The sequence below is a fragment of the Giraffa tippelskirchi genome, chromosome 6 (genome assembly GCF_054371585.1).
Source record: "Giraffa tippelskirchi isolate mGirTip1 chromosome 6, T2T-mGirTip1v1.2.pri, whole genome shotgun sequence".
NCBI lineage: Eukaryota > Metazoa > Chordata > Mammalia > Artiodactyla > Giraffidae > Giraffa > Giraffa tippelskirchi.
In genome coordinates, this window is record NC_137280.1 from 54,229,012 (window position 1) to 54,255,032 (window position 26,021).

The window sequence follows — 26,021 nt, forward strand, 5'->3', positions numbered from 1 at the left end:
ATGAATATAGAGGTGCATGTATCTTTATGAATTATAGTTTTGTCTGGGAATTTGCCCAGGAGTGGGATTGCTGGATCACATGATAATTCTGTTTAGCTTTCTGAGGAACTTCCAGTCTGTTTTCCATAGTGACTGCACCAACTTTTATTTCCACAAACAGTGTAGGAGCTGTGGTCTGTTTTAATGTGGGTTTTAAGGATGACCACGTTAAGCTTCTACATGAAATAACTGTGTAAGAATGTTCAAGTTTAACAGAAGATGATTATCAAAAATCAAGGACACATCATCAAAAAGCAAAAATGCTCCATTATTTTATTTTTTAAAAGGTAGGCCTGGGCAAAGGGCACATTAGCTCTAGAAAAAGCCTATTTGAATGTTAAAGGTCTGCACTTCATCCAGGACACCTCTGTCCTCAATCTTGACATTTCCTATGTTATTAGCTGGCTGTGTGACATTCAACAAGTCTTGGTGCATGTCCGCTAAGTGCTTCAGTCCTGTCTGACTCTTTGCACCCCATAAACTGTAGTTAGCCAAGCTCCTCTGTCCATGGGGATTCTCCGGGCAAGAATACTGGAGTGGGTCACCATGCCCTCCTCCAGGGGATCTTCCTGACCCAGGAACTGAACCTGTGTCTCTTAGGTCTCCTGCATTGGCAGGCAGGGTTTTCACCTTTAGCTCCACCTGGGAAGCCCTTGAACAAATCTACTCAATCTTTTTTCTCTCAGACCGCTCACTACAAACCAGTAGTAACTGTACCTGGTTTGACTCTGTCAAAGGAATATTATAAGGATTATGAGAAAACATAGAGCTTCCCAGGTGGCGCCAGTGGTAAAGAACCCAAATGCCAATAAAGAAGACTGAAACATGGGTTCGATCCCTGAGTCAGGAAGATCCCCACGAGGAGGGCATGGCAGCCCACTCCAGTATTCTTGCTTGGAGAATCCCATGGACAGGGGAGCCTGGTGGGCTACAGTCCATAGGTCAAAGAGTCGGACACGACTTAAGAGACTTGGCACCCACACATGCATGTGAAAATATAAAAATATTTGTATTGCAAGAAATATTACTTCTATATTAATTTCTATTAGATATAAGATCATGAATTGAGTTCATATAATAGAAAAATGACCAGCTGAGAGTCCAGAGTCTTGGTTTAGGAGTCATGCAATGTTGGGCAAATTGATACTCAAACACCATATGTCTTTCACTATGAAGCTCTCCTAGTAATGAGATCTACCAGTAGATCAAATTAGATTACCTGTAAGGAAATGCCCTGCAAGTTGGAAAGATTCTTGTCAACATAAAATGTTTTCGAGGACGGGGCTAAGATGGCGGAGGAATAGGACGGGGAGACCACTCTCTCCTCCACAAATTTATCGAAAGAACATCTGAACGCTGACCAAACTTCACAAAACTACTTCTGAAGGCTGGCAGAGGACGTCAGGCTTCCACAAAGACAGCGCATTATCTTCAAAAAGAGGTAGGAGAAATTATAAAAGATAAAAAGAGAGACAAAAGAGTTAGGGACGGAGACCCGTCCCGGGGAGGGAGTCGTAAAAGAGGAGGAATTTCCAAGCACCAGGAAACCCTCTCACCGGCGGGTGTGGGGGAAGATTTCTTATCTCAGAGGGCAACGTAACTGGGAGGAAAAAATAAAAAAAATCCACAGATTACGTGCTTAAAGCAACTCCCAGCAAAGAACCCCAGACGCTCACATCATCCGCCACCAGCAAGTGGGGGCTGAACGGAGAGGAGCGGGCGGCACTGCCTAGGGTAAGGACCGGGCCCGAGTGCCCCGAGGGTAACCTGAGGGAGCTAACGTGAGATAGTAACCTAAACTGTGGGACAGCCAGAGAGAGAGAACTATCCCACGAAAAGCCCAACGCTAAGGCACTGCCAGCCCGCTCACAGAACAAAGGACTGAGCGATACCAGAGGAGAGCTAGCCGGCTGCGGACCGCCCCATCCCCCGCCAGACACAGCGGGCAGGCGGGGCCCGCCAGAGCCGGAAAGGGGCAAACTCGGCCCCAGAGAGGGCACCCCCTACCAAACTGCAAACAGGCTCCCAGTTTCTAAACAAAGACTGCCTGAGATCCCGGAGGGTCGACAGCCGCCGGGAGGGTCGCAGCCAGAGACCAGCTCCCCAGAACCGACACAAAGCACACCGGAGCCGGGCGCGGCCGTAAACCGAGGCGGGGACCAGGGAGGTGATAAGCCGCACCGCCCCAACAGGGGGGAGCGCGCTCGCCAAACTCCTGGCCACCTGAGCAGCTCCGACCGGGAACGGCACAAGCCGTGGGCGAAATCGAGTCTGCGCCTTTGTGGAGTAACCGGGAGCCTGAACCTGAGCGGCTTAGAACTGGGAAGTGCACGCATCTCAGGGCCCACTCCCCGGCCCACTCCCCGGCGGAGCAACCTGAAGCCTGAGCAGGGTAGACGGGGAAAGCACACAGGCCGTGAGCGGGGGCGAACCCAGTGCGGCCGAGGCACTGCGAGCTCACCACACACACGCCAGATTTGCAGTGTTCCTTCCTCCCTACAGCACGATTTAACAAGCGAACCTAAAGAGATCACCTCCACCGCTTTGTTGCAGGGCGGAAATTAGATACTGAAGAGATCTCCAAACAGAAGCAAAATAAACAGAGGGAAGCGCTTTGGAAGGGACAGGCCAACAGATTAAAATCCCTGTAGTTAATACCGACTGCATTGAAAAGGGCCTATAGATCTTGAAAAGTATAAGCAGGAATAAGGATCTATCTGAAACTGAGCAGATCCCACACTGCTCACAACAGCTCCAGAGAAAGTCCGGGATATATATTTTTTTACTATTATTATTATTTTTTTTTTAATTTTTTTTAAATTAAAAAATATTTTTTCTCTTCTTTCCTTTTTCTTCAAGTCCTCTATTACATCTTTAACTTTCGTTTTCATAACCCACTATTAACTTGCAAAAAAAAAACCCTATTTTTGAAGCAAACTACGTACATATATCTTATACCTTTTGTGTTTTCTTTTTTTACTGTTTTTTTCCTGTTTTACTTTTTTTTTACTGTTTTACTGGGTTTTTTTTCTTTTTACACTGTTTCCTTTTTTCTTTTTTTTTTATATTGTAAATTTTATAAGAGTCTAACCTCTACTCTAGATTTTTAATCTTTTTTTACATATTTGATATCAATTTTGTACATTTAAGAACCCAATCTTTAGGACCCATTTTTACTCAGGAGTGTGATCACCGGCCTGATTACTCTCTCCCCCTATTGATGCTCTTTCTTCTCCCCCAGGGAACCTCTATCTCCCACCCTCCTCCTTCTCTTCTCAACCCAATTCTGTGAATCTCTGAGGGTGATCTGGGTACCGGAGAACACTTCAGGAACAGGATACTGCCCAGATCTCTCTCTCCCCTCTTGATTCCTCCCTTTCTACTCATGCTCACCTCTATTACCTTCCTCCCCCCTCTCTATGTATCTCTGTGAACCACTCTGAGGGTTCCAAACTGTCGAAAGCACAGAGGGAAGTGCTTACTGGCTAGATTGCTGTCTCCACATTTGAATTCCCCTCTTCCCCTCCTGGTCACCTCAACCCCCCCCCCCCACACCTCATCTCTCCATGTAACTCAGTGAACCTTTCTGGGTAGCCCTCACTGTGGAGAATCTTTTCACCATTAACTTAAAAGTTTTATTATTGAGGCTGTATGGAAGGAGAAGTCTTGAGGCTACTGCAAGAATAAGACTGAAAGCCAGGGGAAACATTAATTAATAAGAGACCATCCAATAGCCTCCATATATACACTGAAACCAAGCTCCACCCAAGAGCCAATAAGTTCCAGAGCAAGACATACCACGCAAATTCTCCAGCAACGCAGGAACATAGACCTGAGCATCAATATACAGGCTGCCCAGAGGCACACCAAATCCATAGACATCTCAAAAATTAATACTGGTCACTCCATTGCACTCTAGAGGGCAGAAATCCAGCTCCACCCACCAGAACACCGACACAAGCTCCCCCAACCAGGAAGCCTTGACAAGCCACCTGTCCAACCCCAACCACAGTGAGGAACCTCCACAATAAAGAGGAACTTCATACTACCAGAATACAGAAGGGCCACGCCTAACACAGCAATCTAAACAAGATGAAAAGGCAGAGAAATACTCAGCAAGTAAAGGAAAATGAGAAACGCCCACAAAACCAAACAAAAGAGGAGGAGATAGGGAATCTATCTGAAAAAGAATTTAGAATAAGGATAATAAAAATGATCCAAAATCTTGAAAGCAAAATGGAGTTACAGATAAATAGCCTGAAGACAAAGATTGAGAAGATGCAAGAAATGTTTATCAAAGACTTAGAAGAAATAAAAGGGAGTCAATATAGAATGAATAATGAAATAAAGGAGATAAAAGACACTCTGGAGGGAACCAACAGTAGAATAACGGAGGCAGAAGATAGGATAAGTGAGGTAGAAGATAGAATGATGGAAATAAACGAAGCAGAGAGGAAAAAAGAAAAAAGAATCAAAAGAAATGAGGAAAACCTCAGGGACCTCTGGGACAATATGAAACGCCCCAACATTCAAATCATAGGAGTCCCAGAAGAAGAAGATAAAAGGAAAGGCCATGAAAAAATACTCGAGGAGATAATAGTTGAGAATTTCCCTAAAATGAGGAAAGAAATAGTCACAGAAGTCCAAGAAACCCAGAGAGTTCCAAACAGGATAAACCCAAGGCGAAACACCCCAAGACACATATTAATCAAATTAACAAAGATCAAACACAAAGAACAAATATTAAAAGCAGCAAGGGAAAAACAACAAATAACACACAAGGGGATCCCCATAAGGATAACAGCTGATCTTTCAATAGAAACCCTTCAGGCTAGAAGGGAATGGCAGGACATACTTAAAGTAATGAAAGAGAATAATCTACAACCCAGATTACTGTACCCAGCAAGGATCTCATTCAGATATGAAGGAGAATTCAAAAGCTTTACAGACAAGCAAGAGCTGAGGGAATTCAGCACCACCAAACCAGCTCTCCAACAAATGCTAAAGGATCTTCTCTAAACAGGAAACACAGAAAGGATGTTTCAACACGAACTCAAAACAACAAAGTAAATGGCAACGGGATCATACTTATCAATAATTACCTTAAATGTAAATGGGTTGAATGCCCCAACCAAAAGACAAAGGCTTGCTGAATGGATACAAAAACAAGACCCCTATATATGCTGTCTACAAGAGACCCACCTCAAAACTAGGGACACACACAGGCTGAAAGTGAAGGGATGGAAAAACATATTTCATGCAAACGGAGACCAAAAGAAAGCAGGAGTCGCAATACTCATTTCAGATAAAATAGACTTTAAAATAAAGGATGTGAAAAGGGACAAAGAAGGACACTACATAAAGATCAAAGGATCAATCCAAGAAGAAGACGTAACAAGCATAAATATATATGCACCCAACATAGGAGCACCACAATATATAAGGCAAATACTAACAAGTATGAAAGGGGAAATGAACAACAACACAATAATAGTGGGAGACTTTAATACTCCACTCACGCATATGGATAGATCAACTAAACAGAAAATTAACAAGGAAACACAAACTTTAAATGATACAATAGACAAATTAGATTTAATTGATATTTACAGGACTTTCCACCCCAAAACAATCAATTTTACCTTTTTCTCAAGTGCACATGGAACTTTCTCCAGAATAGATCACATCCTGGGCCATAAATCTAGCCTTGGTAAATTCAAAAAAATTGAAATCATCCCAGCCATCTTCTCTGACCACAATGCAGTAAGATTAGACCTCAATTACAGGAAAAAAACTATTAAAAATTCCAACATATGGAGGCTAAACAACACGCTTCTGAATAACCAACAAATCACAGAAGAAATCAAAAAAGAAATCAAATTATGCATAGAAACGAATGAAAATGAAAACACAACAACCCAAAACCTATGGGACACTGTAAAAGCAATACTAAGGGGAAGGTTCATAGCAATACAGGCGTACCTCAAGAAACAAGAAAAAAATCAAATAAATCAACTAACTCTACACCTAAAGCAACTAGAGAAGGAAGAAATGAAAAACCCCAGGGTCAGTAGAAGGAAAGAAATCTTAAAAATTAGGGCAGAAATAAATGCAAAAGAAACAAAAGAGACCATAGCAAAAATCAACAAAACTAAAAGCTGGTTTTTCGAGAAGATAAACAAAATTGACAAGCCATTAGCCAGACTCAAGAAACAAAGGGAGAAGAATCAGATCAACAAAATCAGAAATGAAAATGGAGAGATCACGACAGACTCCACAGAAATACAAAGGATCATAAGAGACTACTACCAACAGCTATATGCCAATAAAATGGACAACTTGGAAGAAATGGACAAATTCTTAGAAAAGTATAACTTTCCAAAACGGAACCAGGAAGAAATAGAAGATCTTAACAGACCCATCACAAGCACGGAAATCGAAACTGTAATCAGAAATCTTCCAGCAAACACAAGCCCAGGACCAGACGGCTTCACAGCGGAATTCTACCAAAAATTTAGAGAAGAGCTAACACCTATCCTACTCAAACTCTTCCAGAAAATTGCAGAAGATGGTAAACTTCCAAACTCATTCTATGAGGCCACCATCACCCTAATCCCAAAACCAGACAAAGATGTCACAAAAAAGGAAAACTACAGGCCAATATCACTGATGAACATAGATGCAAAAATCCTTAATAAAATTCTAGCAAACAGAATCCAACATCATATTAAAAAGATCATACATCATGACCAAGTGGGCTTTATCCCAGGAATGCAAGGTTTTTTTAACATCCGCAAATCAATCAATGTAATACACCACATTAACAAATTGAAAGAAAAAAACCATATGGTTATCTCAATAGATGCAGAAAAAGCCTTTGACAAAATTCAGCATCCATTTATGATAAAAACCCTCCAGAAAGCAGGAATAGAAGGAACATATCTCAACATAATAAAAGCTATATATGACAAACCCACAGCAAACATTATCCTCAATGGTGAAAAATTGAAAGCATTTCCCCTAAAGTCAGGAACAAGGCAAGGATGCCCACTTTCACCACTACTATTCAACATAGTTTTGGATCAGCAATCAGAGCTGAAAAAGAAATAAAAGGAATACAGATAGGAAAAGAAGAAGTAAAACTCTCACTGTTTGCAGATGACATGATCCTCTACATAGAAAACCCTAAAGACTCTACTAGAAAATTACTAGAGTTAATCAATGAATATAGTAAAGTTGCAGGATATAAAATTAACACACAGAAATCCCTTGCATTCTTATACTCCAATAATGAGAAAACAGAAAGAGAAATTAAGGAAACAATACCATTCACCATTGCAACAAAAAGAATAAAATACTTAGGAATATATCTACCTAAAGAAACAAAAGACTTATATATAGAAAACTATAAAACACTGATGAAAGAAATCAAAGAGGACACAAACAGATGGAGAAATAAACCGTGTTCATGGATTGGAAGAATTAATATAGTGAAAATGAGTATACTACCCAAAGCAATCTATAGATTCAGTGCAGTCCCTATCAAGCTACCAATGGTATTTTTCACAGAACTAGAACAAATCATCTCACAATTTGTATGGAAATATAAGAAACCTCGAATAGCCAAAGCAATCTTGAGGAAGAAGAATGGAACTGGAGGAATCAACCTGCCTGACTTCAGGCTCTACTACAAAGCCACAGTCATCAAGACAGTATGGTACTGGCACAAAGATAGAAATATAGATCAATGGAAGAAAATAGAAAGCCCAGAGATAAACCCACGCACCTATGGACACCTTATCTTCGACAAAGGAGGCAAGAATATACAATGGAGAAAAGACAATCTCTTTAACAAGTGGTGCTGGGAAAACTGGTCAACCACTTGTAAAACAATGAAACTAGAACACTTCCTAACACCGTACACAAAAATAAACTCAAAATGGATTAAAGATCTAAACGTAAGACCAGAAACTATAAAACTCCTAGAGGAAAACATAGGCAAAACACTCTCCGACATAAATCGCAGCAGGATCCTCCATGACCCACCTCCCAGAATATTGGAAATAAAAGCAAAAATAAACAAATGGGACCTAATTAAAATTAAAGGCTTTTGCACAACAAAGGAAACTATAAGCAAGGTGAAAAGACAGCCTTCAGAATGGGAGAAAATAATAGCAAACGAAGCAACAGACAAACAATTAATCTCAAAAATATACAAGCAACTTCTGCAGCTGAATTCCAGAAAAATAAACGACCCAATCAAAAAATGGGCCAAAGAACTAAACAGACATTTCTCCAAAGAAGACATACAGATGGCTAACAAACACATGAAAAGATGCTCAACATCACTCATTATTAGAGAAATGCAAATCAAAACCACAATGAGGTATCATTTCGCACCAGTCAGAATGGCTGCTATCCAAAAGTCTACAAGCAATAAATGCTGGAGAGGGTGTGGAGAAAAGGGAACCCTCTTACACTGTTGGTGGGAATGCAAACTAGTACAGCCACTATGGAGAACAGTGTGGAGATTCCTTAAAAAACTGGGAATAGAACTTCCATATGACCCAGCAATCCCACTGCTGGGCATATACACCAAGGAAACCAGAATTGAAAGAGACGCGTGTACCCCAATGTTCATCGCAGCACTGTTTACAATAGCCAGGACATGGAAGCAACCTAGATGTCCATCAGCAGACGAATGGATAAGGAAGCTGTGGTACATATACACAATGGAATATTCCTCAGCCATTAAAAAAAATACATTTGAATCGGTTCTACTAAGATGGATGAAACTGGAGCCCATTATACAGAGTGAAGTAAGCCAGAAAGAAAAACAACAATACAGTATACTAATGCATATATATGGAATTTGAAAGATGGTAACGATAACCCTATATGCGAGACAGAATAAGAGACACAGATGCATAGAACAATTTTATGGACTCTGAGGGAGAAGGTGAGGGTGGGACGTTCTGGGAGAATAGCATTGAAATATGTATATTATCATATGTGAAAGAGAACACCATTCCATGTTCGATGCATGAGACAAGGGGTCAGGGCCGGGGCAATGGGATGACCCAGAGGGATGGTATGGGGAGGGAGGTGGATGGGGGGTCCAGGAAGGGGAACACATGTAAACCCATGGCTGATTCATGTCAATGTATGGCAAAAACTATTACAATATTGTAAAGTAATTAGCCCCCAACTAAAATAAATAAATTTATAAAAAAAAAACATAAAATGTTTTCATACTCATTACTTATATAATTTAAGCATTCAACAGTGATAGCAGTTGTTGCCAAAATATGTATTTTGAAGAACTGATGTCTCAAAGGTAAATTCCCTTGGACTAAGTGTTTTATGTGTGTTGCAATTGTGATAATGTCATGAATTTATCAGTTACCTTTTTTCCTGATTAGGACGTTCCTTTCTTCAGTGAATCAATATGGATGTGGTTCTCGACACCTCCATGTTTTTGGGAAAATTTCTATATTATTTTTTAGAATCTTTATTTTACAAGATAATTCCCAAGAAGAAAAAGGATGTTACGGGAGAGATTGTCCTTATAACAGGAGCTGCAAGTGGACTTGGGAGGTTATTGGCTATCAAATTTGCCAGGCTTGGAGCCATTTTGGTTCTATGGGACATTAACGAAGAAGGCAACATGGAAACGTGTAGAATGATCAAAGAAAAGCAGGATGTGAAAGTATTTGCCTATACATGCGACTGTAGTAACAGACAAGATATCTACAGAGCTGCTGATCAGGTAAGCTGACGTGTTCTTAGTTCTATGCCCAAGAAAAGGACTGCATCTAATATGTGCTTTTACCAAAAAAAGAGGAGAAAATTCGTCGTACACTTCTTTTCCTATGCCTCTTGCTTGATTCTGCATGTCAGAAATCTGACTTTGTGGGGACTTCCCTGGCAGTCCAGTGGTTAGGACTCCACTTCTAGTGAAGAGGTCATGGGTTCAATCCCTAGTCAGGGAATGAAGATCCCACATGTAGCCAAAAAAAGAAAAGAACCTGAATTTGTGGCCTCCAGAAAAGGAAACAGAAGAAAACAATGCAACTGTGAATTTGATGAGCTTTTTGAGTTGTTGCCAGCTGATTTTCTGGTGACTCATTTGCCACCAGAGGTCAGTAGAAACTAGAACGAACCCTGTCTAGCTACCTGTCCTCTCTGGGTCCTTGTTCCTTTATTAGTAAAATGAAAAGATTGGACCAGATGATCTTCAAGAGGACACAGTTTTAGGTCTCTGTATTGTATAATTCCAGTGTACATCCACTGTCACTGGGTACTGAGGGTAGAAAGTAGGAAGGATGGGGAAGAAGCATATATATTTCTAGACTAAATTTCCTCTTAGATTTAACTTATAGATATTCACTCTAACTTCACACTTGTCGTTGTTGTTCAGTCACTAAGTCATGTCTGACTCTTTGCTACCCCATGGACTTCAGCACGCCAGTCACTAAGTACTGATAAATGCTTTAATTATAATAGGTATTTATAGTGTAATTACCACACCCTCTAACAACAGTCCAGCCCTCATGTGGTGATTTAGCCATATGTCTTGGGTGAGGTGCAGTGAAGATAAACACAGACCGAGAGAGAGAGAGCATAAAGCGTGTCACAGTTCTGTGAGAGTCACAGTTCCCTGGGGGGGACATGGCATGCCGCACAGGGCCTCCAGGGGAAACACTGGGTGGATCAGGGGGCAAGTGAAAGAAAGGGCATGAACCAGAGCCTGCACTGTGGTTTCCACAAGTCGGAATAGGTGAGGCAGGATCAGCCAGTTTAGGATGGATTAAGAGGAACCACGTGGGCAGGACCTGGGGCATAGGAGCTGTTCCTAGCCCTCTGATACCTGATGCTGGGACCATTAGGACAGTGTACATATGGTAGCCTATGGGCTTCCTAGGTGGTTGATAATGATAAAGAACCCACATGCCAATGCAGGAGATGTAAGAAACACAGGCTCGATCCCTGGGTTGGGAAGTTCCCTCATAGGAGGGCATGGCAACCCACTCCAGTAATCATTCTTGCCTGAAGAATCCCATGGACAGAGGAGCCTGGCAGGCTACAGTCCATGGGGTCACAAACAGGCGGGCATGACTGAAGCAACTAAGCACGCACACATGGTAGCCTACAGCAAGAGCCCGGTGAGGTAAGTGCTGGGCGTGTAAGCTTAATGGGCTGATCAAGATGGGCAATGCTCTGGCCTCTAGCCAGAGCCTCAAAACCAAGTGAAGACAGAACAAGACAAAACACTCTATTACAAGTAGCTATTGTTCTGAGCACCTTATGCACATAATAACTCCTTTAACCAACACACAGCCCTCTTGGGAATATGCGGTTGGCATCCTTGCCATTTACAAATGAGGCAACTGAGGAGTAGGAAGGGCGTGCAAGTTGCCCAAGATGCTGAACCTGGTCATGGGCAGAACCAAACATGCCCAGGACGGGAGTGGGACGGTCAAAGTCGTTCTCATCCTCTGCTATGTGACCTGAAAGTGTCCATGCAACTCAGTGTGATGACAGAATCTCTGAGGGGCTGTCCGTCCGTCTGGCAATCTATGTAGACACTTATCTTCTGAACCCTCCTCCTCACTTTTCTGCCTCAAAGTCCTTTTTCAATTGTTCAGTGATTTGTTTATTTTTGGCTACACTGGGTCTTCGTTGCTGTGTGTGGGTTTTCTCCAGTAGCGGCGAGTGAGGACTGCTCTCTTGTGGCAGTGTGTGGGCTTCTCATGGCGGTGGCTTCTCTTAAAGCAGAACATGGGCTCTAGGGCACAGGCTCAGTAGTTGTGACCCATGGGCTTAGTTCCTTCCAGGCATGTGGGATCTTCCCAGACCAGGGATCAAATCTGTGTCCCCTGCATTGGCAGGCATGGATTCTTCACCACTGGACCAGCAGGGAAGTCCTTCGACTTCAGTTACTATTGCCTCCTTCTTTGTTGGGATCCCATAGGATTTGTTCTTTATAATCCATCACCAACTAATGAGGATATAACCTAGGGATTATATATAGATCCCAGGGGTATTGTAGAACAGAACAAGTGAAATCAAAATCAGGTCTTATTTTGCCAAAGCAACATGGCAAGAAAGGTTCACAGATGGAGGTCTTTGGGGCTAGCTCAGGGAAGGAGCCTGTGGGGGAGTGGCGGTCCCAGGACCACCACTAAGTCACAGATCAGGACTCTGAAATTTGTAGTGTCATCATATATAATCTTTTGTTTTCAATTAATTTATTTTGGTTGGAGAATAATTACTTCACAATATTGTGATGATTTTTGCATCATCATGTATGATGCCATACATCAGCATGAATCGGCCACAGATATACATGTGTCCCCTCTATCCTAAACCTCCCTCTCCAATCCCTCCCCACCCCATCCCTCTGGGTTGTCCCAGAACACCAGCTTTGGGTGCCCTGCTTCATCCATCGAACTTGCACTGGTCATCTATTTTCTATATGGTAATGTATATGTTTCAGTGCTATTCTCTCCAACCATCCCACCCTCACCTTCTCCTGCTGAGTCTAAAAGTCTGTTCTTTACATCTGTGTCTCCTTTGCTGCCCTGCGTGTAGGATCGCCAGTACCATCTTTTTAAATTCCATATATATGTGTTAATATACAGTATTTGTCTTTCTCTTTCTGACTTACTTCACTCTGTATAACAGGCTCTGGGTTCATGTATAATCTTTATAGTAAAGTGGACACGATAACATTGTCCACTCTTCTGATGACAGGAAGCCAAGGCATAGAGCACATTAGTGACAGAGTAGAACTGGGGCTCCATCTGCCTGGAATCAAGACACCTGCCACATCCCCAGCAGTGACCCACCAATGTGTCAGCAATAAAGACACCCTCACAGTCCTCTTTCTTCTATCAAAAGCACTGTAATTTCCATCACCCTCAATGAATTTTTCCCTCTTGTTTAAAATTTCCTTGCTGTCTAGTAGAAAATGAGGCCAAAAACTTTAATCAAAAATTGTGTCTTTTCACCATTTGAATGTATCTTAGACTTTTCTTTTCTCACAGTCCTGTAAATAGAATTCTTCTAAGTCAACCATTTTATTAATATCGACTCTTCTGTCTAATTTCAATTACTTACCAACTCCCAAGAAACCCAAATATTAATACTACTGTTAGACTTTATCTACCAGAATGTCAACAAGCCATGGACATTATCCAGACCCCTGAAATTCATAGGAAACTTCAATAACAGCATTCTAAAGAGCTCAGTAATGGGACTTCCCTAGAGGTCAGTGGTTAAGACTCCAGGCTTCCACTGTAGGGAGCTTGGTTTTGATCCCTGGTCAGGAAACCAAGATCACGTATGCCATGGGGCATAGCCAAAAAAACAATGATAATATTAAATTTTTTTAAAATAAAGGGCTCAGTAATTAATTTCCCAAAATTTGACTGAGGTAACTTTCTCATCTCCACCACAGAAACCCAGTATATAAATGAATTGTTTTTGTTAGAATAATCAGCCTCATGCTTTATTCCCAGGTGTCCAGATCCAATCAATTATTTATATTTGTTAGTGTGTCTGTGTACATGTTCACATAAGTGAGATTTGTTTGTTACAGAAGTAATCATTTGGGCCGCAGAGAAGAAAATCTAGGTAAAAAGAGCTTTTACTTTCTTGCATATGTGTTCAAACTGAGTTAGAATCACTGTGATTCTTCTCAAAAGCCAAAAGCTATCCTTTGGCAAAATCTTAACTTCTGAGAACCTCTGTTTCCTCATTTATAAACTGTATCAGAATGCTTTCCTAAACTCTCAGTGAAAATTAAATCCTATTACCTCGATAAAGTTCCTCTTAGCTCTGGGTCCCTAAAGGTCCTCTTAGCTCTGGGTTCCTTTTGGCTCTGAGGGATCTTCTTGGACAGGATGATGGTGACCACTAGGTTTTTCTTAAATATTTAAGAATGCCTTACACCAAAGATTTCCCATCCTCCAGAGGCCCAAGTTCCTCCCCAAGTTGGTCTAAGATCAAGCACTTGCTCACACTGGCTCCCTCATCAAGCCAAAAAGCTCACATCTCTTGGGTGTTTGTCCCTGTACTGCCCCTCTCTAAAGCAGAGGGGACTAATCACTCTGCCCAACATTGGTTCAGCAACAATAACCCTTCCTTTCAGAGCCTGTTCAACTTGATGACATTAGAGGCAGTATTTTCCTAATCTCTCTCCACCATGTGATCTGGAAGCCTCAACAGAGAGCAGTAGGCGGGGCCAGGACAGCCACGTCAAGGCAATAGTGCTTCCTGTTCAGAAAAAGGAACAGATTGTCGTGACAGCACCAAAGATACAGTTCAGGGCAAAAACATCTTCAAATCGTCGTTTTGAACATGTATCACGCTTTACATCATGTTTTGCCCCAGGCCAGCTTTATCAAGGTCACTGCAGTGTTTCCTGGAGCCCAGCTTCCTCCGAGTGGGGCTGGTGGTAGTAGGTTCCGTAAGCAGATGAGGTAACCAATTCAGAAGGAAGGGTGAAGGAAGACCCTCAGGATACAGCCGTGGTAGCACAGCTGGAAACTCAGGGAAATAATTGGGCACAGACAATAATTAGACCTGGGGAGGTCTTTTTGACAGAGGTCACAGGCCCACAGACATCTGTGATCCCACAGGTGGGATCCAACATACCTATGTTTGGGATGTCTTTGTGCTCGAAACAGTGTCAGACTTTATTTTTCTGGGCTCCAAAATCATTGCAGATGGTGACTGCAGCCATGAAATTAAAAGATGCTTACTCCTTGGAAGGAAAGTTATGACCAACCTAGACAGCATATTAAAAAGCAGAGACATTACTTTGCCAACAAAGGTCCATCTAGTCAAGGCTATGGTTTTTCCAGTGGTCATGTATGGATGTGAGAGTTGGACTGTGAAGAAAGCTGAGTGCCAAAGAATTGATGCTTTTGAACTGTAGTGTTGGAGAAGACTCTTGAGAGTCCCTTGGACTGCAAGGAGATCCAACCAGTCCATCCTGAAGGAGATCAGTCCTGGATGTTCATTGGAAGGACTGATGTTGAAGCTGAAACTCCAACACTTTGGCCACCTGATGCGAAAAACTGACTCATTGGAAAAGACCCTAATGCTGGGAAGGATTGAGGGCAGGAGGAGAAGGGGACGACAGAGGATGAGATGGCTGGATGGCATCACCGACTCAATGGACATGGGTTTGGGTAAACTCCGGGAGTTGGTGATGGACAGGGAGGCCTGGTGTGCTACGATTCATGGGGTCGCAAAGAGTTGGACACGACTGAGCAACTGAACTAAACTGTGCTCAGCACTGGCCATGCCCTACAGGGATGGGATGAGCTCCTGCACCTGGCCACAGAGGAGTCAGGAAAAGGGCACCTACAGAAGTAACTGCCGCACACACCGGGTTGAAGAGAGACACAGCCACCATCCAAAGGGAGACATTGAGAGCCAGCACTCTGAGTACCCCTGGCATTCACCTCCAGCAAAAAGGGACAGCAACATGACAAAAACAGGAGGCAGAGAAAATACACTGCAACACCTGGTCATCTCTGCACACACACAAAGATAAGCACAACTGGCAAATCAATGTGTTTTTTTACACAATCAATCATAAAGCTACTTTAAACTTGCTGAATTTCTGTGAGTGAGATAAAATAGCTAGGTTTAAAGAAACTACCTGAATAAAGTAAAAATAATAATAATAATAATAATGGCGTGGAAAAATAAGTATGCAAACGTAAATGAATCATTTGCCTCACTTCTGCACAGGTTAAGAAGGAAGTGGGCAATGTGAGCATCCTCATTAACAACGCAGGGATTGTGACAGGAAGAGAGTTCCTCAAAACTCCAGACCACATGGTGGAAAGATCATTTCTCATCAACGTCATGTCTCACTTCTGGGTAAGTCTTCTTTCTTTTTCATTTTGTTTTGTTGGTGAATATGAGAATTTCATGTAGTTCTATAAGTGAAAGTCACTCAGTCGTGTCCAACTCTTTGCGACCCCATGGACTGTAGTCCATGGAATTCTCCAGGCCAGAATACTGGAGTGGGTAGCCTTTCCCTTCTGCAGGGGATCTTCCCAACCCGGGGATCAAACCCAGATCTCCCACATTGCAGGCGGATTCTTTACCAGCTGAGCCACAAGGGAAGCCTGACAACTAGTCAACCATTTATCTGTTGATAGACCATTTGTGAGTTCCTGTTCATAGACTAAGCAGAACTCTTGGCCTATCCAGAGTTGGAGGCAGAGGTGGCTACGGGCTTGATGGCTGAAACATCCTTTGTTTACAGGTATTGTTGTTCAGTTGCTGAGTCATGTCTAACTCTCTGTGACCCCATGGACTGCAGCACACCAGGCTTCCCTGTACCTCACCATCTCCCAGAGCTTGCTCAGACTCATGTCCACTGAGTTGGTGACGCCATCCAACCATCTCATCCTCTGTCGCCTCCTCTTCCTGCTGCCTTCAATCTTTCCCAGCAACAAGGTCTTTTCCAATGAGTCCATTCTTTGCATCAGATGGTCAAAGTATTGGAGCTTCAGCTGCAGCATCAATCCTTCCAATGAATATTTAGGTTCAATTTCCTTTTGGATTGGCTGGCTTCATCTCCTTGGTGTCCAAGGGTGGCAGGCAACATTCCTTGTCCACACCACAGTCTGCTAGGTGCCTCCATCTTCTGATGTGTGACTTTGCACTTCTTTTAAAATTTTATGGGAAGCCAAATATTTCTTGTAAATTGATCCAACTGAACATTCTTCTAAAGTCTTGAAGTCTTTTAAGTTGACACTACAGAGTAACACAGTTACTGTTGATATTAAAAGGTTGTCCAAAGGTAATTTTTAAAAGTTGCAAAAGGCAATGCAGGTGGAGAAACAAAGTCCAAGTAATTGGCAAACCTGTCCAAAGTTCAAAACTACTAGTTCTTTTTTTTTAACAATAGAGTCATCATTTGTTGAAATTCAACTGAACACATATTTGCTGTCTTCATAACCTGAGCTATTTTATGGAAATAGTGATAACTGATTTAATCTATAACCAGGGGGAAAACATTTAGGAAGTTCAGTCATCGAGCTTTTGCATAAGAAAAATGGAATCTTACAACGAATACAATAAAATAAAGAGAAGCCAATCTGACACTTGTTTGTGTTACACCCCACATGTGATCAAATCAGGGGAAATAGATATACCTATTTATCAAACACATGTCATTATTTCACAGAGTTACCTTGATTGTACATATACGTAAACCTGGATTTGTATGATGTCTCTGCTTAAAATGATGTTCCCTAAGTTTCATTGATATGTTTTTGATGACTAAATGCTTCCTCAACACATACTTGCATTCCTTTCTCTTCCCTTTAATGGTGGAAATCTGTACATCCAGAACAAATAATGTCTTTATAATATAAATTTATCTTCTAGAATGTCTTTAAAAAGCCCTCCACTGACACACAGGGCTAGAAACACAAACAGACCCTTGAAATATCCAGTCACCTTTCCCCTGTGAGGAAAATATTATTTTCAGCTGGAAACAGAAAAATGGTAGCAACATAAGAGATGCCGGTTGGATCCCTGGGCAGGAAGGTCCACTGGAGAAAGGAAATGGCAACCCATTCCACTGTTTCTGCCTGGGAAATCCCATGGACAGAGGAGCCTGGCAGGCTGCAGTCCAAGGGGCCACCAAGAGTCAGACACACAAACACTAGGTGTTAAATAAGTATTTATTAAGTGAGCCTGTAAGTTGATCACATACTCATTGAGCAGAAAGAATAATAAATGAGTACTGAATATTGACACAGTGTGTTTATATCTTCCAGACTTGTAAGGCCTTCCTTCCTGCCATGCTTGAAGCTAACCACGGTCACTTAGTCTGCATTTCAAGTGTAGCAGGAATGACTGGGATCAACGGGCTGTCGGGTGAGTGCTCCACCCATGACTTTGTATCTCCAGCTCACAGTACCCAGAAGTCAGGACTCTTCCAAGGCATGAAGAACTCTTCTGCACCAAGGGGAAGTCTCTAGTACATTTGGCTCTGTTTATAATGCCAGGATTCCTTCCCATTTCCCAAATTTGAATTCCACACATAAGTGATATCATATGGTATTAGTCTTTCTCTGTCTGGCTTACTTCACTTAGTATGACCATCTCTAGGTTCATTCATGTTGCTGCTCCCCTCCTCTATATAAAATAACAGAGGTGGGACTTCCCTGGTGGTCCAATGGTTAAGAATCTGCCTTACAATTCAGGGGATGTGGGTTGTATCCCTGGTCAGGGAACTAAGATTCCGCATGCCACAGAGTAACTAAGCCCATGCACCACAACTAGAGAGTCCACAAGGAAAGATTCTGCATGATGTCACTGGGACCTGAGGCAGCCAAATACATATATTTTAAAATAATAAAATCACTCTCTTCTTAATAAAAAATAATACAAAGAGAAAAAAAGAAGCAATTGGCTTTGTAGTCTTCTTGGGTTAAGAGAAATTGAAATCGTTTTCATTTTGTTGTTGGTATGCTGTATAGAGCTATAGGAGTGGAGTGGCCACAAAAAAATGACTTTAACAGTGATGCTTTCCCTGGTAGCTTAGATAATAAAGAATCTGCCTCCCAATGCAGGAGACAGGTTTGATACCTGGGTCAGAAAGATCCCCTGGAGGAGGGCATGGCAACCCACTCCAGTATTCTTGCATGGAGAATCCCATGGACAGAGCAGCCTGGCAGGCTACAGACCACAGGGTGGCAAAGATTAGGACATGACTGAGTGACTAACACTTTCGGTTTACCCCCAAAATAAGCCAAAGAAAGGGGAGGGAGTTTCCATTTTCAAAATAATTCCATGAATTAACTTGTCAAAGTCTGTTGCTAACAGCTCCTCACTCTGTTTCAGATTACTGTGCCAGCAAGTTTGCAGCTTGTGGCTTTGCAGAGTCTCTCCACTTTGAATTAACACTACTACAAAAAAGTAAAATTAAAACCACCATTATTTGCCCATATTTTATCAAAACTGGAATGTTTGAGGGCTGTTCAACCAAGTAAGTGAAATCTTACAGTAATCTTCACTCTTATGATATCTTCCAATATAGGTAATTATCATCTTTCATTTTGAAGTTTTGAACTATGAAAAGTAAAACAAAAGACATCGGTTGAATGCCTAAGTTAGTCAAAGAAAACATTCAACCTGCATTAAATTAATGAGTTTACTCCATTTAAGGATAATAATATGGTTATGAGCATATGGTGTTATGAAAACATAAACCTAAATTGCTAATCAGAATATTACAATATAACAGAAAAGTTGGTAGTGAGAAGTTATTAAAATCTTTAGCATTGTTGTGTTGAGAAGATAATTTCTTTTCTAAAAAGAATACTGAAGTAAAAATCATCCAAAAGATAAAATATTTTGAAAGATTGATTAATATATTTGGGGAAGTATTGGAGGATAATATAAGTTTATATTTGGTAGACTAGACCAAGGAAGAAACAAGTGAAATACGAAGACTTTTATACAAAGGAGCCAATCAGTAGCGTATATTGAGAAATATAGACATGGTCTAGGGTCAGTGTAGTCATTACAATTGCTAAAAGGGGGATTGACAGGAACCAAACGCTATGAATCAGCTATATCTGTAGGAAAGAGAGACAGCCAACAAAATCCTGTCTAAAAAGCAATGAGGCTATTTAGAGTCTAGGGAAATCATAAAATTAAATTAAAAGTGTCAAAACAGGTGATGGAGTTGACAGTACAGCAGGGAAAATTCTCTCACAAAGAAACATCTACCATGCAAGTCAAAATTAGCAAAGACAATCATTTAAAATCTTTGGAGATTGCCCAAAGAGCATGCAATCCATTGAGAAGTATTTATTTAACAAAACCTACAGAAATTCGGTAAGAACTCTGAGAGGCCTTGGCATTGGAACCAGGAACTACACTCATCCTCCATGCAACAGCTCTGCCTTGCAGAACAACTGTTTCAGGGGCTTGGCAAACCAGTGGTAATTCCCATGTCCCCCAGTCTCTGGAGGGGCTTACCAGGTGGTTTGGTGGTAAAGAACCCGCCTGCCAATGCAAGAGCCACAAGAGACTCAAGTTCGATCCCTGGGTAGGGAAGATCCCCTGGAGGAGGGCATGGCAACCCACTCCAGTATCCTTGCCTGGAGAATCCCATGGACGAAGGAACCTGGCGGGCTACAGTCTGTAGGGTCACAAAAAGCAACTGAGCATGCAGCATGCACACACGCACAGTAGTCCTTGGAGAAGGAGAACGCCTCTGGGTAGTTTGGCAGCAGGTGAACACTGAAAGATCCCAATTTCTGTGGAAGGCCTATAATGAAAGGAGAGACTCAGTCAGACAGTGCTTGTTCCTCCACCTCCAAGGTAGGAAAGACCTGGGGAGAGGCTATTGTTGAAGAAAGCAATTCCCCTTTCCACAGCTCTTTGTTGTTGGAGCAGCAGTCATGTAGCAAAAGACCTATATGCAGTAGACTTACCCGACAGTAAAAATTGGCAGACCCCAACCCCCAGGTTCTGGGTGCTGGAAGATCCATACAGGCTGGTAACAGCAGCTGGGCGGCAGCACTACTTCCTACCATTCCCCCAGACTCTGTTTGATAGCTAAGGTGAGAAACCCAGTGAAGAGTCATTTTCTCATCACCCAACTCCTGCTTCATAACAGAGGTTCTGACAGACAAGGTCACAGTCAGCAGCAAAGACTGGCATCTCTCTCCCTCTGCCATTGGATAAAACCATAAATCAGAGCATTTTCAAAAATGTAGCACCACCAGCTAGCAAACTACAGCATAAGAGGTAAGTGAAGTCTCTTAGTCGTGTCTGACTCTTTGTGAACCCATGGACACCAGGCTCCTCCGTCCATGGGATTTTCTAGGCAAGAGTACTGGAGTGGATTGCCATTTCCTTCTCCAGGGAATCTTCCCGACCCAGAGATCGAACCCAGGTCTCCCGCATTGTAGACAGTCGCTTTACCATCTGAGCCACCAGGGAAGTAGAGGCAGACCAGCTAGAGGCTTAAGAGAAAGAGGCAAAGATTGCCCAGTTAAAACCACAGTTTCCCTGGATGGAGTCCTTCAAGGAATGACATCAGAAGCCACACCTTGGAGGAGAGATAGACCTCGTGGAACTAGTTTCAGCCAAGTGACTGAAGAAATAAACAAGCAAACAATCACAGAGGACAGTTATCCAGAGTAGCTACCATGTATCATCTAAAATGTTCAGTTTTTAATAAAAAAAAAGTATGATATGCAAATACACAGAAAAGTGTGACCCGTACATGAGAAAAACCCATAGGCAATGGAAATTGCTTTGAAAAGGACCCAGATGTTGGACTTAGCAGACAAACTTCAAAGCAGCCATCTTAAATCCATTCAAAGAGCTAAAGAAACCCATATTTTTAGAGTGGAGATGTTTCATCAAATATTAATAAATAAATACAGATTTTTTTAAGAAGCAAATGTAAATTTGGGATTGGAAAAGACGAGTGAATAAAAAGGAAGATGCACTAGAGCAGCTTGACAGTAGATTTGGGCTGGCAGAAAAAAAAAGTGAACCTTAAGACAAATGAACAGAGAATATGCAACCAGAAGGAAGAGAGAACATAAATGGAAAAAAAGGAACAGATCCTCAGAGAAAGCTGGGACACCTTTAATCGCATCAACATATACACAAGGGGAGTAACAAAGAAATAAGAGAAAAGACCAGAAAAAGCATTTAAAGAAATGATGGCTGAAAACCTCCCCAATTAAATGAAAAACATTAATTTACATATAAATGACTACCCACTCCAGTATTCTTGCCTGGAAAATCCCATGGACAGAGGAGCCTGCCAGGCTACAGCCAATGGAGTTGCAAAGAGTTAGACACAACTAAGTGATTGAATATACACAAAAAAAATAGAATTTTTCAGGAGGTGTGGTTCAAGAAACACAGAAGCATAATATAAAAGTATAAAATGTCAAAGTAATGTCTAATGGGAGCTTCATTACATGCTTATCCCATTTCAACTCCAATTGATTTTGCAAACTTCTGAGTTTGCTTACTGTAGTAACAATAGTGTGCCTAAAATAAAGCCACATTATACATGCTCAGGAGCTCTTTCCTTTTGGTAAAATAATTTTGCAGCTCCACTTCTTAAAAGTATACAACTATCTGATGTTTGGGCTAAAAGAGAGAAAAGAAAAATATGAAAAAAAATCTCAAAGCACTTCCTTCCATAGATCTAGACCATCACAGAGGAGAAAATCAATAAAAGCCAGGAATTCACTCCAGGAAATGAAATACGTTAGCTTTTGTTTACTTGCTAAGTCATGTCTGACTCTTGTGACCCCACAGACTGTAGCCCACCAGGCTGCTCCATCCATTACATCTCCCAGGCAAGAATACTGGAGTGAGTGGCCATTTCCTTATCCAGGGGATCTTTGCCACCCAGGGATTGAACATTCATCTCCTGGGGCTCCTGCATTGCCGGCTGATTCTTTGCCTCTGAGCCACCGGGGAAGCTGGAAACGTGTTAGCACTGGTCCCAGTATGATCACAAGAGAAAACACAAGCCTTTTTCTAATATTTACACATGATTTGCATATTTGTAGACATATGTTGATGACTTGACAGCTAAAATTTAATAATTAGTGCTCCCCATGGCAGCAAAAATATGCCACTTTAACGATGTAACTCTTTGTGATGTTTTTAATCCAGGTTTCCACTTTTGATGCCCATGATGAAACAGGAGTATGCTGCCCAAAGTATTTTAAATGCTATTTTAGAGGAGCAGTTTTACTTGATAATACCCAGATTCTTGCGTATTGCATTGTTCCTGAAACAGTAAGTGAATAACAACTTCTCTATCATTTTGGTTGTTTGTGAACAAATTGTTCTCATCATTGCTACCTCTTTTACCAGAAAGCAACCTCGTATCTTTCTTAAGGTTGAAGGAAGAATAATATCTAAATAAAGCCAGGGCAATTTATTGGACTATTTCTAGCTGTGCTTGGTTACTCCAGACATTGAGAAAATTCAGAGACTGTTGGTTCTTACAGAGTACTAAGTACTAAGTTGATCCAGTTGTGTCTAACTGTTTATAACCACACAGATATAGCCTACCAGTCTCCTCTGTCCATGGGATTTTCCAGGCAAGAATTCTGGGGTGAGTTGCCATTCCCTTCTCCAGGGGAATCTTCCTGACCCAGGGACCAAACACGCATCTCTTATGTCTGCATTAGCAGGTGGATTCTTTACCACTAGCGCCACCTGGGAAGCCCTCTTAGAGAATAAAAATTAACTTCAGGAAAAACAAATAGAATCCCAATTATAGGAGGTGAATTCTATCAGTTCAGCTGACATAAAATTCTATTTTGAAAACAAAGGACCAATAAACCCGAGTGCATTGCCAGAAAAATATTAAGGATTTTTGGCAAGTTCTTCACTTCCTCTGGTGAAAGAGGACCTGCAACTTCATGCTAAAAGTTCCAGAGTCTTTGTGAGTGCATTTAGGCCAGGCCCACTATCTTCTATGAACAGAACAGAGAACAACGTGTAAGATTCATCAAGTGTCTACCTGGGCCGGACTCTGCATGACAGCCTCCCGAGGTTTATCACACTTCGAGTAACTGAGGCTTAAAGAGAGTAAGTCATTTTTGCAGGATTAAGCAGCTAATGGGGCTTCCGTGGTGGCTCAGATGGTAAAGAATCTGCCTGCAATGCAGGAGATCCGGGTTCGATCCCTAGGTCAGGAAGATCCCCTGAAGAAGGGTATCCAACCCACTGCCAGTATTCTTGCTGGAGAATCCTATGGATAGAGGAGCCCTCAGGCCACAGTCCAAGAGGTTGCTAAGAGTTGGACACGACTGAACAACCAACACACACTTTGTGGCCTGAGCACTGGGACTGTTCAAAGCTCTGTAGACAGCATTCAGTGCCCATGATGCAACGTTTCCGCGTTCATCCCTCTCAGCAGTGACACATACACAGTGAGGCAAGAGAACTCACATGTAATCTTTACAAAGATATTTCTCTTTTGTTTATTTATTTATTAGTTTAACCGCACTACATGTTATGCGCAATCTTAGTTCCCCCGCCGGGGATAGAATCCACGCCTCCTGCAGTAGAAGCCCAGAGCCCTAACCATTGTGCCGCCAGGGAATTCCCTGAAGATGTCTCTTTGACTCCTTCTAAAGCATTCTTAATTTTTTTCCTCTGCTTTTCTCTAGAATAGTATCTCCAAACATGATGATGACCCTTGCTGAGTACCTTGGAATGGACATTTGCGTGGCTTCATTTATAGAGCGAGAGAAATCAGGGGAAGTTCAGACCAATGCCGAGAGGAAACAACAGTAGCTAAAGCCTCAGATGTGGTAATAAGTGCCGTTAGGAGCGGCCACTGGAAGTCTTGCTCATGCTCAGAGCACTCCAGCCTTCCAGCAATGACCAAGTCTTCCGGAAGTGCTCACCGGGACATAGCTGACACCATCACAATCTCCCTAGGCATTCACATTAGTACTCAACAGTTTCCCGTCACTTTTTAGTTTGATTAAAAAAAAAAAAAAAACACTGCAGCCATTCCAATGTCATAGAACTCAGAGAATACAATGTATTAATAAATGCAATAAAACATATTAATGCAAGTTAACCTTAATTTAATTTTTAAATAAAGTAGATGATACTTTTAGAAAAAGAGTAACTATAAATAGACTTTAAAAATTGCAGTTTTAGGCTGATAATTTTTCAACATTGTATGTAACGAAAATTTTTAGTACAGCAGTTAAGAAAAATAACACTTTTCTATGTGCCTATTAATTCCTACTGGAGCTGGATGACCATATCAAGATCCTTAAGGGGGCACTGAATCTGTTTATTCAACAAAATAAGTCCACAACTAATCATGTTTGTTTGTATCTGAATATGCCGGTAATTCTTAGCTTCTTTATGTGTTATGATGTTTCCAGGTGGCATTAGTGGTAAAGAACCCGTCTGCCAATGCAGGAGACATAAGAGACTCAGGTTCAGTCCCTGGGTTGGGAAGATTCCCTGGAGAAGGGCATGGCAACCAATTCCATGTAGCCCTGGCAGACTACAGTCCATGGGGTCACAAAGAGTCAGACACAATTGAAGTGACTTAGCACACAGCATGCACATGTGCTCAGTCGTGTCTGACTCTTGTGACCCTGTAGACTGTAGCCTGCCAGGCTCCTCTGCCCATGGGATTCTCCAGGCCAGAATACTGGAGTGGGTAGCCATTTCCTTCTCCAGGGGATCTTCCCAACCCAGGGATCGAACTCACATTGGCAGGCAGATTCTTTATCACTAGTGCCAGCTAGGAAGCCCTCTTCTTCTTTACTCCATAAGGGAAAAAAAAAATGTACATATTAGACTATGTACTGCTGGTTTGAAGAAGAGACTTATTTATATAATTCAGTCAATAAATTAGCCTTAACTGTGATGGGTTTGCGTACATGACATGAGCCACCCCTGTTAAAAATGTATATACTAATTCAAATGTGCACCTCATCTGACAGCCCCAGCAAACACTCCTAAGTGACTCTGTGAGTTCAGAAATGTACTTGAGCTGAATCACAGGACAGCCACCTAGCTTTGTCTCTAACAGGTCAAGAGCTAGTGATAACAGCAAAACCAAAAAAAAGAAATATCAAATATATATTTCCCTCATAGCTCAGTTGGTAAAAAATCTGCCTGCAATGCAGAAGACCCCAGTTCGATTCCTAGGTCGGGAAGATCCACTAGCGAAGGGATAGGCTACTCACTCCAGTGTTCTTGGGCTTCTCTTGTGGCTCAGCTGGTAAAGAATCCACCCGCAACGCGGGAGACCTGGGGTGGGAAGATCCCCTGAAGAAGGGAAAGGCTACCCATTCCAGTATTCTGGCCTGGAGAATTCCATGGACTGTATAGTCCATGGGGTCACAAAGAGTCGGACACGACTGAGCAACTTTCACTTTTATTTGTTAACCAAATGTGAGCAT

General features: G+C 41.9%; 1 protein-coding gene and 1 long non-coding RNA gene across 2 annotated transcripts in view; one reads left to right on the forward strand and one right to left on the reverse strand.

Moving 5' to 3' along the window:
- Window positions 1-26,021, reverse strand: part of LOC145511557 (uncharacterized) — an 81,626-nt gene that overhangs the window by 36,208 nt on the left and 19,397 nt on the right. The window contains exon 2 of the long non-coding RNA XR_014057942.1: window positions 20,190-20,359. This is a non-coding gene — a long non-coding RNA (uncharacterized LOC145511557). The remainder of the gene's footprint in view (window positions 1-20,189; window positions 20,360-26,021) is intronic.
- On the forward strand, window positions 1,314-24,668 carry LOC145511555 (short-chain dehydrogenase/reductase family 16C member 6). The gene is made up of 7 exons (XM_081505093.1): window positions 1,314-1,480; window positions 9,462-9,808; window positions 15,808-15,939; window positions 17,856-17,955; window positions 18,925-19,069; window positions 22,744-22,869; window positions 24,255-24,668. Exons 2-7 carry the CDS (start codon window positions 9,488-9,490, stop codon window positions 24,379-24,381), a joined length of 951 nt encoding a protein of 316 aa, XP_081361219.1. The 5' UTR covers window positions 1,314-1,480; window positions 9,462-9,487; the 3' UTR covers window positions 24,382-24,668.